Source organism: Choloepus didactylus, chromosome 22, assembly GCF_015220235.1.
Source record: "Choloepus didactylus isolate mChoDid1 chromosome 22, mChoDid1.pri, whole genome shotgun sequence".
In the NCBI taxonomy this organism is placed as follows: Eukaryota; Metazoa; Chordata; class Mammalia; order Pilosa; family Megalonychidae; genus Choloepus; species Choloepus didactylus.
Window position 1 is genome coordinate 5,311,103 of NC_051328.1, and position 15,466 is coordinate 5,326,568.

At 54.5% G+C, this 15,466-nt stretch overlaps 1 protein-coding gene across 2 annotated transcripts in view; it reads right to left on the reverse strand.

The window, feature by feature from the left end:
• Positions 1 to 15,466, reverse strand: part of ZNF423 (zinc finger protein 423) — a 324,179-nt gene that overhangs the window by 261,695 nt on the left and 47,018 nt on the right. Inside the window, exons 1-2 of one of the 2 annotated variants that reach the window (XM_037815984.1) lie at positions 12,962 to 13,268; positions 3,267 to 3,326 (exon numbers count right to left, since the gene is read on the reverse strand). In XM_037815984.1, the coding sequence (XP_037671912.1) occupies positions 3,267 to 3,326; positions 12,962 to 13,034 (133 nt within the window). In that variant the 5' untranslated portion in view covers positions 13,035 to 13,268. Of the gene's footprint in view, positions 1 to 3,266; positions 3,327 to 12,961; positions 13,269 to 15,466 lie in introns of those variants that run through there. The other variant, XM_037815985.1, reaches the window with a different exon arrangement.

The window sequence follows — 15,466 nt, forward strand, 5'->3', positions numbered from 1 at the left end:
AGCCAGGGCGGAGGGGACAGGGGAGGGACAAAATGAAAAGCTCACACTAGAGGCCAGCCAGGCCTGCACAGAAGACGGGCTGCCCCATGCCTGCTAGCTCCCCAAACCTCCTGGTGAAATGCTCTCAGCCCTCCCTGCCCACCTTGGGTCCTGGTGGGCAAAATGCACTTTTGCCCTGCAGACATGGAGCCTGCGCCACCAGGTGCCTTCCCAAAGCCCCACCACACCCCCTCTTTATGCCCCAACTCAGCTCTCCATCTCACCAGGTGGGGCGGGGGTTAGAACATGGGCTCTGGCTCCCAGAGGACTAGGGTTCGAGTCCCTGCCCCAGAGCTCATTGGTGGGGGACCATAGATAAGCTAATGGCCCTCTCCTAGCCTCCCTCCCTTATTCACCAAGTGAGGATGGTGATTTTCGGTAGTGGTGCCAACAGTGGCTGGGGGAGGCTTTGAACCCCATAATCTTCCTTGGCACATGCCCCCATGCTCTGATGCAGCCAAATGACATTTTCTCAGTTTAATGAAAAATGTTACACAAAAGCAGCTTCAGCCAGGCCTCTGGCCCCGCCTTCCACCAGATGGGTGCCCCTAAACCAGCCCAAGGAGAAATTCTGGAGCAGCAGCTGGACACAGCACCCCACCCCCCAAAGGGTTGACATGACGCTTCAATGACACGCTACAGGGTAAGTATTCGCCATGTGCCTGGCACTGCTGAGAATGTACTCGATAAGTGTGGCCGTCACCCACGTCCAGGGCTGCCTCCCAGGCTGACATCATCCTGCCCCTAGGATATGAGCCATCTCACGAGCCCCAAGTTCCAGGAATACGAGCTGACTCTAATGGCCCAAGTAAAAGAGAATGGGGCCAATCCCTTTTGCACAGACTCTTAAGGATCATCAGAAACAGGCCAAAGGAAGCAAAATCCTCCACTGCCTGGCTGTGGATTATCCACTGCCTGCGATGCTTTGCCTGCACTCTCCCCTTCTCCGAGCTGATGAGCCAGAGCTGACTAGCACCCTAGGTAGCTGTGGTCTTAGAGTCCTGGGGGGATAGCTCACAGGGAGTCATGCCCTTCTTCCTGCACACGCGTGTGGGGCACGCGGCGGGCTTTTCCAACCTGCCGCATAGAAACCCAGCTCTTCACTGCACAACCAGCCCCGGGGTCTCGGCTGGAAATGGGCAAATCCCTCCACCTCCACCATTCCCAGGAGCCCCAGAGAGGTCTGGAGGCTGGCCATCCTGCTATGGAATCACAGAACCTCAGAGCCAACGGGGTGCCCAGAGGCCCTTGAAATGACCCCTGCCTTCTGCAAACCAGGAGACCACTCCTGCCTGTGGAGGTGACCCAGGTGCCACTGAAGGCAGACGACTGGGCAAGACACAGTCCTGGGCATCTGACTCCCCCTGCCCAGGGCTCTCGGTCCACTGGAGCCACTTCCGGTGTCTGCCCTGCAGCCCACAGCTGTTCCCATTGGTGCCCATCGCCTCTGGTGTCACTGGGAGAGCAGCTGGGATGTCCACTTTGTGCAGCCAACACTGCAGGATTTGAGCTGGGCACCTTCCCAGTTCAGGGGTTTGGGGCACCGCGGGGGTCCTCTTCAAAGGCTGGCGGCAAGCCTGGGCACTGCCTCTGGGCAGAACCTCCTTTCTAAGCACATGCACCCGCACCTGTCAGGACGTCTGGACTTCAGAGAAGCAGAGCTTTATCATCACTGTGTCCCCCCCAACCAAGGGGACCGCACCGCCCCTGCACTAGAGGGAGAAAGGATGGGGTGGCTGCGTAGCCCCCGTGTCCACCCCAAGGCCTGCCCTAACCCTGGACTCTCTTCCCTCGGATTTGCCCCACCCCCACTGTATAGAGGAAGCCCTGTCACCACAGGCCAGGGCCCTTGCAGACACCACGGTGCCCAGGCCTGGGTCAACCGGGTTCCTTCTAACTCTCCAAGCAGCGGTGAGATTCTGCTGGAAAGAGCACTGGACCAGGAGTCCAGGGACCTGGATTCCAGTGCTGGCTCTACACTCGCCTTCTGATCCATCTGCACCAGCACTAACCAAACTATAGTCATTCACGAGGCATCTTCGTGACTTCTGCTGAGTCCAAGTGCAACATACCACTATTTAAATTTTTCTCAGCTCGCTTTTCTCACTCACATGAATTTAGCATCATCTCAAGTCACAATGTCTGTAAAAACCACAAATTAGATATGTCGGTTGTATTTTTACTAAACAGGCATGTATAACCAATAAAATGTTAAATGTCCATATACATAATACATAGTACCTCGAACCACATTTTTTGGAAATAGTGACCCAGAGTAAATCTCCTTGCCTCAGTCTCCACTCCTGAAAGAAGGGGTCTCCCCCAGCCTTAAGATTCTACAAGACTGGCCTGTCTCCAGCCCTCCCACGAATCCATTGTCAGCTGGTGGGACCCTGGGTCTGGCCTGGCACAAAGCAGGGGAGAGAGACAGGAAAGAAGAGCTTGGTACTGCCCACCAGAATCAAGCATCCAGCCAGGGGACCCTGCTGCCAAGGGAGACACTGTCTGGATGAGGGGCAACGGGAGAGCCGTGCCCCCCATTTGGGAGACCCCAAGCACCCCACAACCAGTCCCAATCCTAAACTCCATGGCCAGCTCCAAACTACACAACTTTGCAGTTAGAAAAACCTCATTCATCATCCACTTCTTTTGACATTTGGGCACAGAGAAGAGAAGGAGCTTATGCAAGGGCAGAACTGAGTCGAAAACCAAGATCTCCCCTCCCCGCCCAGTGCCCAGTCACCCCAGAAAACCGAGCCTCCCCTATTACCTCCTCCTGGGGATGGGCTTGGGCCCTCTGGCCTCAGAGCACAAAGCAGCCCCTTCCAAGAAGGGAACCCAGAAGAGTTCTGATTTAGATTGGAGATTCAATGTCCTCTTAAAAGTGGCTTTCCGTGTGAAGCCAGATTGGAGTGAATGTGCACGTGCGCCCACTGTGGGGAACCCAAAAGCCCGAGCAGTGGGAGAGGCGTGGCTCACGTGGAGGTGCCCACAAGAGGAGACCGAGGCCCGCGGGAGAATAGAGTGTTTTAGTCTCCACATATAATAGATTTTATTGACCATATGGAACTGATATAGAAATCGTGTGGCATGGAGGAGCCTGGCCCAGAAACAGGAATGTGCCATGAAGAATATGCTTTCCATAACCAGATGGGTGGCTTTCTGAGTTCCTGGGCCAGCATCCCCAGAGCCCCCAGAAACCCTCCCACCAATCCCCCGGCATTTACCTGATGCTGTTACGGAGGAATCCCAGGCCAGCGAGAAGTCCGAGGCCTCCCCCTCTTCAACTGAAAGAGAGCAGAGATGGGGCCTGTGAGTTTTGATGCTGTATAAATAGATGACAGGGGGAGGGGGCCCCACAGGAGGAGGAGGAAGGAGCATTTGGGGGAGGGTCCTTCTAATACCCATGTTCAGAGGAAAGGGGTTAAAAGTCTGCAAAGGGGCTCTTTTGGTTTTGCAGAGATGTAAAATGGCCAGACTAAAACACGAATAGCAGATAAGTGCTGTATCTGTTAGTTTTCCCACCCTGTGCCCCTGGCAGACATCACTAATCAATCGCAGCACTGTCCTGAGCCAGGATGCAGCATCAGAATCTTTCTCGACACATTGCTTCAGGCCACTGCTAACTATAATCAGAATTTCTGCTTGAGATGAAGCTACTTGCCACCTGTGGAATAAAGCAAAGTCTCCTCCTTAATCTTGCAGACATTGCTCTCTTACCAAGCATCCCAGAGACCACCACTGAGACGTAAAGGCTTTCTCCATTGTTCCGAGAAATGAACAAAGTTGCTCTCAGAGGCTGCTGAAATTTGGGGTGCTGATCCCCACGCCGAGCCCTAACCCCCAGACAGACCTCAGGGCAAGCCAAGGCCCACTCTCCCACGGACAGAGGGACTGAGCAACACCAGGCATGGGCCAGCAGCCCCGGAAGGCAACCAACCCGCCTCCCCCACCTCACCCCGGGGCCCCACAGTGTGAGGCTGAGGTGGGGGGAGGGGGTTGGGGAGCCCCATCACCCGATCCCCCAGCACGTGAGCCCAGACTGGAGGAGGCCACGCACTATGAGAACATGGGAGAAACTCCAAGCAGCACAATCAAGCCCTTGTTGCTGGAATTAACCTCTGTCTGGGGCATGTAACAATATTAAAGCTGGGTTATGGACTTTGTAAAATGGAACTTTGTTTAAGCCCAAAATATGCACACACAGTATTTTGCAGCTTTAACGGGCTCTGAAGGGCTACACATGTACAGGCTGAAGTGACCCATACCCCCTGCACACTTGGTGCCATTGTCACTACACGGGCACACACTGTGTGCCAGACTGCGTACCTGTCAGGCACTGCCGTGTTCAATCCTGTTGAGGGACTCTCGGAGAGGTGGGGGGACGGGCCTGAAGTCACACACTGAGAAAGGGTCCATGCAGAGTTTGGGCTCAAAGCAGGATCGCCTGTACACTAAGGGGCCAAGGATGACAGACAGAATCCTGGCAACCCTGGCCTGGGAAGCAGGGGCTCCCACCTGCCACACCAAAGGCAACCCGGGCAGCCAACCAGCCAGAGGGGCCGCAGGCTGGCTGGACGGCAGAGCCTGGATCCCAGTGCCAGGCTGCCTGGGTTCGACCTCTAACTGGCTGTGTGACTGTGGGTGAGTTATTTTACCTCTGGGCTTCAGGTTTTGCACATCATAAGTGGAGGTGACGATGATACCTAAGTTGTAGTGCCATTGGGAGGACTAAACGGGATGAGTCTGCACAGCCTGTGACCTGCCCTGCCCCAGGGAACTGCTCCATCAACGTCAGGGCTGTCATCGGCTGGGACGGTGGCTCACAAGCTCAGGTGGGGTTGGCACTGTGGCTGGAACAGCTCAAGGGATTGACAAGGCAGCCCTGCAAGGCACCAACATCCAAGCCCCTTTATCTTCTACCCCCCGTCTTGCTATCCACACCCCACCCCAGCCTCACGGAACATGTTTTCTTCTAACCATGAGAAACAGGGCACCTCCCAGGCCAAGGAATGGTGAAGCAGCACCCTTTTTCAAGTTTGCTTCCGGAGAGTAAAACTCTGAACAAACACAACGAAACGCAGAGACGATCTGCGCTGGGACCGAAGCTATGTTTTACTTCGCTTGTTACAGCTGGGGTGAGTTTTCAAACACGCAGCTTTGTAAATACGAATCGAGACCTCATGTCAGACAAAAGTGATAGAACTCACTAAGATGATTCCAACCGGGCAGCCCCCAAAATGCAGACGGATGATGCTTCAGGCAGCAGAGACCAGCCATGCACGCAAGGAGCAGCTAGCAGCAGTCACTGCCACACCGGAAAATCGGTTTCCTTCACGTTTCAACTTCTACCTAATTTTAAAAGTGTATATTGCTCCTATTAAGAGCTTTGCTGCCGGGTTGGTTGGGCACTTCCACAAAGTCTACCTGGAGCCCCACACCTCGCCGGCCACGGGCACCAGGACACTTATGTGTGACCCTCATTGCCCCTTAGTCGTTCGTATTACCTGGGATCAGGACAAAGAACCCCCACATGTGGGTCACTCGGTGCAGTCTGGCTGAGAGGTGTGACCTCCCAGGTCACTGAACGTGGCAATGTCCCCAGGATGCAAGGCTTTCCCTTGTGAAGATCCAGCCTCAGCCGTCACGAGAGGAGCATGTGAAAACATGGGTCATGGTGGAGCCTGGGGAGGAGGCAATGCTCTGTCCTGGGCCCAGAGCGGGGAGAGGAGGAGCTCGGGCCGACGGCGGCCGAGTGGCAGACATCACTACCGACTTCCCAGAGCCGCGTCCCTGCACAGCGAGGACGCGGGGCCAGCTCGCCTGTGACGCAGCTGGCACGAATCCATTTCCCCACACCTGATGCCTTCCTCCCCGCTGATACCTCATCCCCTGACCCACATCCTCATTTATGAAGATATAAACACAACATCCTTTATACATCCAGGGTGAGAAAAAGTAATGCCACCACCAGCAACACCAACACCAACACCAATACCACCATCACCATCACCACCACCATCGCCATCAACAACACTACCACCACCACCACCATCAGTACTAACACCAGCACCACCAGCACCATCAACAACACCATTGCCATCAACAACACTATCACCAGCACCACCAGCATGACCACCAGCACCAACACTAACACCAACACAACCAACATGAACACCACCATCGCCATCAACACCATCGCCATCAACACTACCACCAGCACCACCAGCATGACCACCAGCACCAGCATTAACACCAATACCACCAACACCAATACCGACACCACCATCACCATCAACACTGCTACCACCACCACCACCATCAATACTAACACCACCAACACCAATACCATCGCCAACACCAACACCATCGCCATCACCACCATCGCCATCAATAACACTACCACCACCAACACCATCAACACCACTGACACCAACACCAACACCATCAACACCAACACCACCATCACCAACACCACCATCGCCATCAACACCACCATCGCCATCAAACACTACCAACAACACTATTGCCATCAACACCACCATCACCATCAACACTACCACCACCACCACCGTCAATACTAACACCAACACCACCAACACCACCATCGCCATCAACACCATACCACCATCACCACCACCACCACTGACACTACTGGCACCACCAGTACCATCATCACCACCAACAACACCACTAACACCAGCACCACCAGCACGACCACCAGCACCAGTACCAACACCACCATTGCCATCAACACCATCGCCATCAACACTACTACCACCACCATCACCACCACGACAACCACCACCGACACTACCAGCACTACCAGTACCACCAGCATCCACACCACCAGCACCACCATCACCACCTCCAACACCACCAACACCAACACTAACACCACTACCACCAGCACCACCAGCACCACTACCACCATCAACACCAGCACCACCACCAGACACTGGTCTCTTCAATGAAGAGACGACCAGCAGGGACAGCAGCCACAGAGACAGAGGACCCATCACAGCTGGAGTGGGCACCTGCTGGAAGTTCAAGTTCCCACTATTGGGGTGTCCCAGCCACCCCTAAAATGGAATTCTGCTGCAGGGGCATGGTGAACACCCTGGGTGAGGACCTCAGAGAAACCCCATCAGCACAGTGGCCAGGACCCACAGTTGCTAAACAGGCTGCCCAGCCCCCCAGGGGAGCTAGGGGCTTCCTGGGGACTTCCTCAGGTGCCCCCTCTATCTTCTTTCATAAAATAATTGGCCCCACTGAGGCCAAGACACACCCCCCCACCCTGCCCAGTCTTGGGGAACACAGAGATGTCCCACTCCTGTGGGCGATGGGCATGTATGAGCACAGGGAGAGGGTGTGGGGCCAGAGTGTCCGTGCAGGGAGGGAGCACGGGGGAGAGTTTCCCGCTCAGGAAGGGGGCGCAGAGTAGGCATGTCCACCTGGGGAGGGGATGCATGGGCAAAGGTAGATTCACCCAGGCCTAACGAAGCCCCCACTTTGGGCCCCTCACTTGCACAAGCCCCTCACGTGGTCAGAATTTTCCATAACATTTGCAGAAGTAAGACCTGCCACCAGCTTAAGACTATCTTTCCACTCCCTGGTCCCTTCCACCCCACCTCCTCTCTTATCAGCAACCTTGCACTGGCCATGGGCATTGTGTGTTTCTTTTCCCAAAACTGTTTATGCTCCTGGCCCCACAAATTCCTTATCACCCTCGGGGCCCCGCCGTGGACTTCGGGCGCCATCTGCCAAAAGCCTACAAGGGCGCGCATGTTGGTGAGAGATTCAGAAAGGCCGTGCAACCAGCCCAAGGTCACACAGCCGGGCAGCTGCACCCGGACCCTCCTAAGCCCTGAGCTGAGCCCACAACTCAGCACTTGCTTAGGCCTTCACAGCCTTAACATGTGGCCCTTATCCTCTACCTCTGCCCACCTGGCTTGTCCTCCCTTGCCAAGTCCCCTCTCCACTGTCTCCTTCCTGCTGCAGCCCAGTGCCTAGCTCAGTGCTAACACAGCACGGGCACACCGTGCAGATATCGCAGGTTCGGTTCCAGACCACACAATAAAGTGAATGTTGCAATAAAGTGAATCGTGAATTTTTTTGTCTCCCAGTGCATATAAGGTATGTTTACTGTATACACTATCTTGTAGACTATTAGGTGTGCAATAGTATTGTCTAAAAAAAAAAAAAAATGTACATACTTAAATTGTGACACAGAGACACGAAGCAAGCACAGGCTGTTGGAAAAACGGCGTCAATAGACTTGTCCGACACAGGGCTGCTACCAACCTTCAATTTGTAGAAAATGGAATATCTGCGAAGTGCAATCAAAAGAGCTTTCCCTGTAGTCAGCACCCAACAAAATTCGCTTGGAACAAATAAGCAAACAGGTCCAGGATGACACCCCAGGGAGCCTGGCCGTGGCTGACGCAGCCACAAACACTCGTCTGTCCCATGCACCACCGTCCCCCCACTCCCTCAGCCAACACTCGTGCCGACTCCTGGACCGGCGGGTAACACGCTCGGATCCTGCGCCCATGGGCTGCCCACACCTGCCATGGCCTAGAGCTCGAGCCGGTTGCGTCTGCAGGCGGGCGAGTGCCAAGCAGAAATGTCGGCCGTGCAATGCAGCTGCAGGGGCAGAGCGGGGAGCTGTTCTCACTCACTCAAATGGCCAAATGTGGGCCCCCTGCCCTCTGCCAGCCTGGGGGTAGTTGCGGCTAAGACTCCTCAGCCCACAGGGCCACGGAGGCGTTCCCATAGGCACACTCAGCCACGGCGGGCCAGGGCACCAAGCGCCAGGCCGGGGGGGGGAGGCAGGCAGGGAAGGGCTTGCCCTTACAGGCGTCCCCAGAAAATTCCCTGGAGCTATGGAGCCTGGGGAGCAATGCACAAAGATGCAACCCATGGAAAATGGGCTACCAAAGAAAGCCCTTCAAGGGACACCCAGGACAAGCTGTGAAGAGAAGGGGGTGGTTGTGGGTTACTCTGGAGTCCTGGGGGCCTCCAGCTCTGCTCGGAGGCTGGAACCCTCAACAATCGAAAGGAAGGGGCCAAAAGAGGCCGGAGGGTCCTCAGAGGGCAGCGGTTTGGTGGCAGCAACTCAAGCCCCAGCTCTGAGTATTTACCATGGTTGCCGAGAGTGTGTTAAGAAGGATTCTGAGGCTTTGCTAGGGCTTCGGAGGGGTGAGAACTCCACGGGCCTCCTGAGCTCTGGGATCACAAGCCGTGTGGAAGGCTGACTGCCCCGTGGAAGTATAGCGCCCGGGAGCCCCACCAGATTCTGTCTCCCCACTCGTGGCAGGCTCTAAGCAACCATCTCCCCTACCTTAGCCCTGCTGTGCACCAGGAGGGGCCTTGACCCCTCAACAAAGTGCCCCTGAGACCCAAAGCCTTGTGTGCAGGGCCTCTAGAATTCAGGCACCCAGGGGCACAGAGTGAGTGGGGCTGGGTGGGTGGCACAGTAAACCACCTCCCCAGTGACACTTGCCCCTGGCCTGGGGAGGGGAGCCCCCACTCTGCAGGACTCCCCAATGCCTCACAGATGCAGAGATGGAGCTGGGGAGGGGAACAGAAGGGGAAAGCCAGGAACTGAAGCAGGAAGCAAGAAACAGGGTCGTGGAACCCAGCAGTTGAACGATGACAGGGCTGGGACCCCGGTCAAGGGCTTCTCAAGGTCAGGCAGAACCTGGGTGAGCAGGGAGGGTGCGGGTCAGAGGTGGGAAGGCTCGGAGACAAGTCTAAGGCAAGTGTTAGTCCGAGGGCATGAGGTGGCCTCGGGCAGGGCCTGGCCAGAGCCCACAAGGCCCCGTCCCCTACCCCAAAACCCACACCCGGGCCGCTGCCCAGCCTGGCCTCTGGAGGCTGAGCGTCACGGATCCCAGAAGGCCCTGCCCTGCACCTGAGCTGCTGAGCATTTTCCTAGGAAAGGATCTTGATTTTTTTTTTTTATCAAAAAGATCCAGAGACCCCCACCCCCACCCCCCAAAAAAGGTTTAAAAATCATTGGGCTACTGGCTTTTATTTGGGGAGTTTTCTCAGCTGAGTTTTCTCAGTCCCACCTCTGGCTAGTATTCCCAAGGTCTTAGGGCAGTTCCCATTTTGCTGGCTTGGGCTTGGCCCAGGAGTTATCCCACCCTTAGGGGAGTGTCGGGCCCACCCTGTCCCAGTGGAGGTAGTGGGAAACCTTCCCACCCACACTGAGCCAGGGCCAATGAAGGTGAAGGGGCAACTGAGTCACTGCCCCTGACTTAGTCCTAAGCAATCTCAACAAGCAAAAAGCTCAGACAAGGCAAGGAGGGGGTTCTGTGTGGCTGTGCAAGTTGCACACTGCACAAGGAGCCCAGCAGAGGTGGTGAGAGGGAGCAGAAATCCAGCCGCCCTCTGTCCACCAAGCAGGGGTCCTGGTACAAGGCTGTGCCCAAAGGAAGAGGCGATTTTCCTTTGCACGAAGACACCACTGACCTTTTCCTAATTAACACAAACGTGCTGTAAAGGGTAGCGCGGCTCCTGGTTAACTCTGGCACCAGGGCAAAAGGACCAGCACCAAGTGCCAACAAACCCAACCACTGGCCCACCCCTTCCAGGTGCTGCCCGGACGGGATGGGCTCCAGGAAGACAGTGGGTTGGAGGGGGACGGTGTGGAAAAGGCTCTCTACAGCGAAAGCTGAAACTGCCCGCGACCCCAGCACTGGCCTCAGCACCAGGCTCGGACCCTCGGAGGGGCCGGGATCTCGTGAAGGGGTCCCCTCACCAAACCATTTAATGTCTCAATTCACCTGACCACCTACCAGAAAAGAAAAACATCACAATCTAAGTGGCACAGAGTAGTGCCACCTGCCATTTCCCTCAGAAGCTTGTCCTGGAGTGAGGATGAGAAGAGGGACACGACCCTGTGGCTCCTCTGTCCACAGCCCCCCGTTCTGTGGGCACCTCACCATGGGGAGGACAACTCCAGCAGGGAAAGAAACCAATTTTTCAGAGCACATGGCTCCTAACCAAAAGCCCTCTTCTGCCAGATCTAGTGCTCAGACACACACATACGCACACGCGCACACACACACACAGTATTTTCCATGTAGGAGGAAAACCTCTTGCATAGACTTATGGAGAGATGGTGAGTGGGTCTCCAGGGTAGAGATTTATACAGATGATTTTGACAAAACTTGACTTTCCACTTAAACACTGACTTTAGAACCAGCACCCATGAAAGATGCAATGCGACTAGAAATTCTTCATAAATTATTCCCCTGACCATCCCCAGGCAGAGGGACTGGAAGCAATTGTTGCCCTTTGTCTCCTTGCCTCGCTTCTCTGTAAAACAGGGAGGACAGAAAGACAGCCAGTAACTCCAAAACAACTTGGTCCATCCTTACAGGGACCCTTCCAGAAGTTACCCAACACAGCTCGTCATCTATACAGTAGAAGCAATTATCCAGTAGGGGGACCCAGAAATAGGGCCGCCCAAGTTCACCCCCCAGCTCTGCCACTTCCAAATTATTAGATTGTGGGCAACACACTTGGTCCTCTCTGACCTTCAGTATCCTCATCTATAAAATAGGGGTGACATTAGTACCAATCTCACTCGAATGTTACAAGGACTAAATGAGATGATATTCCTGAAGCACTCTGCTCAAGGTACACGTGCCACAAACATTGGCTCTCATTACTGAGATAACCCCTCTCCACCCTCCCCACCTCCCTATGGAAGAGGAAACAGTTTGTGCTCTTGTACTTAATGGGATGACCCTCATCGGCTCCCTATACTAGCCCAGGTCCTGGCTGGCTACTGGGGTCACTGGGATGACCCACGTCAGCCGTCCGTCTACTCTGGCCGGGGTCCTGGCCAGCTGCTGAGGTTTCATTCTGCCTATAAAGATGAGAGGGCTGGATGAAATTGGGGTTCCCACTGTGATTCCCACCATGCCCCAGAGAAGGGCCCCGGCTACAGCCACAGATCCTTTGTCATCACTGCCTTCCAGTCGCTGCCCCTCCGTGGGGCAAGAATGGTGTCCCTAGGTGGGGAACCACCAAAGCTCACAGCCAAAGGGTTTGGCCTCTGTGCCAGCTCATTTCCTCTCATCATCCCATCCTCCCGTCATCACCCCACATCCCCTAAACACATGCCAGAAGAAAAGGACTGGGAGGTATCTAGAAGGAGCAGATCCCAGGAAAACCCAGGTCTTGGGCAACTTTGCAGACCTTTGATTCCTCTCCCCCACTCTTCCCTAATTAAAAAATGATGATGATGACGATGATGATGATTACAATAAGATAATGAATGCAAAACACTTTGAATGTTTTTTTCAATACCGGAAAAAACGATTTCTTTTCTCCAGGCCAGGGGTAGAATGCATGTGACATACCTGCCCCAGCTCCCCCATCCTGCACCCGTGCAGGCATTTCTAGTCAATCAACACACTCTTTCTCACTGAGCATGAAGCAGTTTCAAAAGGCTCCACCAAGCGGGTTGAAATCTGTTGACTGAATCTCCCTAGAGTTTCTCTTCCCTTCAAGCACCTGTGCACGAGCACACACAAACACATGCACACGCACACAAATGCACACTCAGTTCTACGCCTGGGTGTGTCCAACTCAAGCAGATCCGGGCCAGAAAAAAAAGAGTCTCCCCCAGGAAAAACAGCCTTCACTGAGCCCAACTGGGTGCTGGGCCTGGTGCTGGGTCTCCCACCCACAGGCTCCCACTTAATCCTTCCAGCCCCGCTCAGAGGCATCCTTAAAATCCCCACTTCTCTGATGAGGAAGTGGAGCCCAGGGGAACCACAGCTGTTGTCCAGCAGCCAACCCAGGGACTCAGGAGGCCAGGGCTGGACGTTTCCAAGCGTGGCTCTGGCTCTGAGGCAAAGGAAGGAAGCAGGAGGGAAGCCGTGAACACCCAGCTACTCACCCCTTGTTCTGCCAGAGTCCCGCCAAGCCGGGGCAATGGGGGTAAAAAAGGAAACTGACAAACGCAAAGCCATCCGATGTGTCAACTTGAGTGGAAAAAAGAATCAGAACTCAGAAGGAGCAGAGACGACATCACCAAGACCAGACGCCCCCGGGAATGAAAACAGCATCTTTTTTCTTCTTTGCTGAAGGAGCCTCTCGTGGCTGTGTCGGAAGAGGAGCCAAGCCTGGGTGACTCGAGGCCCCTGGGGACAGGTGCAAGAGTGCACCATGGCCAGCCCCTGTGCGCCAGGGCCCCTCACATCCTACCACCCCCCGGCTCCAGCCCCCACACCAGAACTGTCCAGCGTCGGCCCTGCCACTCCTGTCACTTTTCCAAAGGGCCTTTGCAGCTGTTTCCTCTGCTGCTGCCTGAAAGTGAGGTCTTAACTGACCCATTTCACAGACAAGGAAACGGCTCCCCCGGGGCACAGAGGAGGTGACAAAGGCAGCCCGGAACCCAGCTAGCCTGGCTCCCGGGCCCTGGAGCCTCTTAGATGATCCCCACCCCACCCCCATGTGGTTCTTCTCTGAACACGCAGCTGAGTGTCACTGGGCCCTCACTCAGCGCCGAGCACTGTCATCAGCACTTCACGTCGCTCAATTGCACCAAACTGTGTGGCCCCCGGTCCACCAGCACGGCAGCACCGGGGGCTTGTGAGAGATGCAGAACTTCAGGCCCACCTCAGACCTAGGAAACCCAGAATCTCTGCAGATGGATGTAATCAGCTTTCCCAGGACTTCTCATGCAAACTAAAGTTGGAGAACCAATGACCTAAGTGACCCTGTGAGATAAATACAAGTGTTAACCCCACTTCACAGATGAGAAAACTGAGGCTAAGTAATTCATAAGAGGTCATGGAGCTAGCACTGGGGATGGGTGGGGGGGCAGGACAGAAATTCTTAACCCCTCTGTTTTAGCCTCCAGCTAGCAGGAGCTCTGCTTCCGGGTTGGGCAGTGTCGGACACCGTAAGACTGGACTGTCTCACTCTCCAGTGATCCAAATTTACAGATGGTTCCTTGAGTCCTCCCTGTGCCAGCTCCAGGGGAACCTGAGAAGAGGAGAACTCACCCCCTTGGGTCTCACCAGGCTCCTTGGGGCAACTCACGAAACCATCTGAGACAATGGGGTGCTGGCCAGTGTTGAACAGGCAGCTCTCGGGGAGTAAAAAGGCTCTGGTTTGTAGCAACTGCCAATTTCTGTAGTGTAAATACTCCCACCACGGCCGATTCCAAACTACCAAACAGGACATCCCTGAACATAGCACTGGGACAAGATACACAGTCGGCATATCACTGGAGAAAGGAACCATGCCACCGGCAGGGCCGTGAGGGGGGCCATCAGGCTGGAGGGGGGTGGTTGGGGGGGCTGGAGCTGTCCTGGAAGCCACAGAAATGCCACTTCTCACTGCACCTCCCCTGCCCTCCCCACCGCACTCCCAGGCTTTGCCCCAGGTGCTGGCTGCCTCAGGAATACAGAATCCACTGTTGCCCTTCTCTTACTGTTTCCTAGTTTAAGCATCATTTTCTTTTTATAAAAGTTTATGAGATCCATGTGCAATGTAGAAATCCATGTACAATCCATGTACAGTGTAGAAAATTAGAAAATATATGTGAATATAAAGTCAAGAAACTAAAATCCCTTATAACCTAACCATCCAGCTTCCGCCATACATACCTTCATTGTTACAACTCTCCCAAAAGTTCTAATTGTACAACACATACTGCTCTGAAACCTGCTTTTCTAACTCAGCAACAAACAGTGAACACCCTTTCACAACAAAAAGCTTAGACAGACGACATCATGGTTAATGGTGGCAGCGCCCTGTCATCGGGGCCAGTCCCCTGCTGCTGGGTGCTGAGGTCACTTCCAGTTCTCTACTGCAGAAGAAACCAGCACGCAAACATCCACGCACGTCACACGGGGCCACAAGCCTGTTCAAGGCTTTTTCTTTGGATTAGGACAGCTATGACAAAGACTATGCCCATTTTTAGGCTTTTGAAACATACTGCAATTTGTTTTTGTCCTTTTCCTCCGTAAATAAGCATTTACTGAGCACCGCTAGGTTACCTAGAACCCCAAGCTAGGAACTACAAGAAAAATGAGCAAAGGGACTTTGGCTTTGACCTCCAGCCACAATGACAAAGACCAAGCATTAGCCATTGCTGTGCTCCTCAGGAGCTGGCACATGGTAGGAGATGAGTAAATGAATCAATCAATCAATCAATGAACTAGGGTATGATGGAGGAGGCTAAATGGATCCCCATCTCAGAACAGGACAGAAACAAGTGGAAATAGTAAGATCCGTAAGAACCTGGAGTGTGGACGTAAAGGAGAGGTGGGAAGCTAGTGAAGGGGAGGGATAGGCCCCTGGGTGCCCCCGTAGCCCAGAGCTCAGAGGTGGGGTCCTCTGTCCCCAGGCGGGGCCTGGAGGAGGCCGGGCTCAGAGGACAGGGAATCAGCCC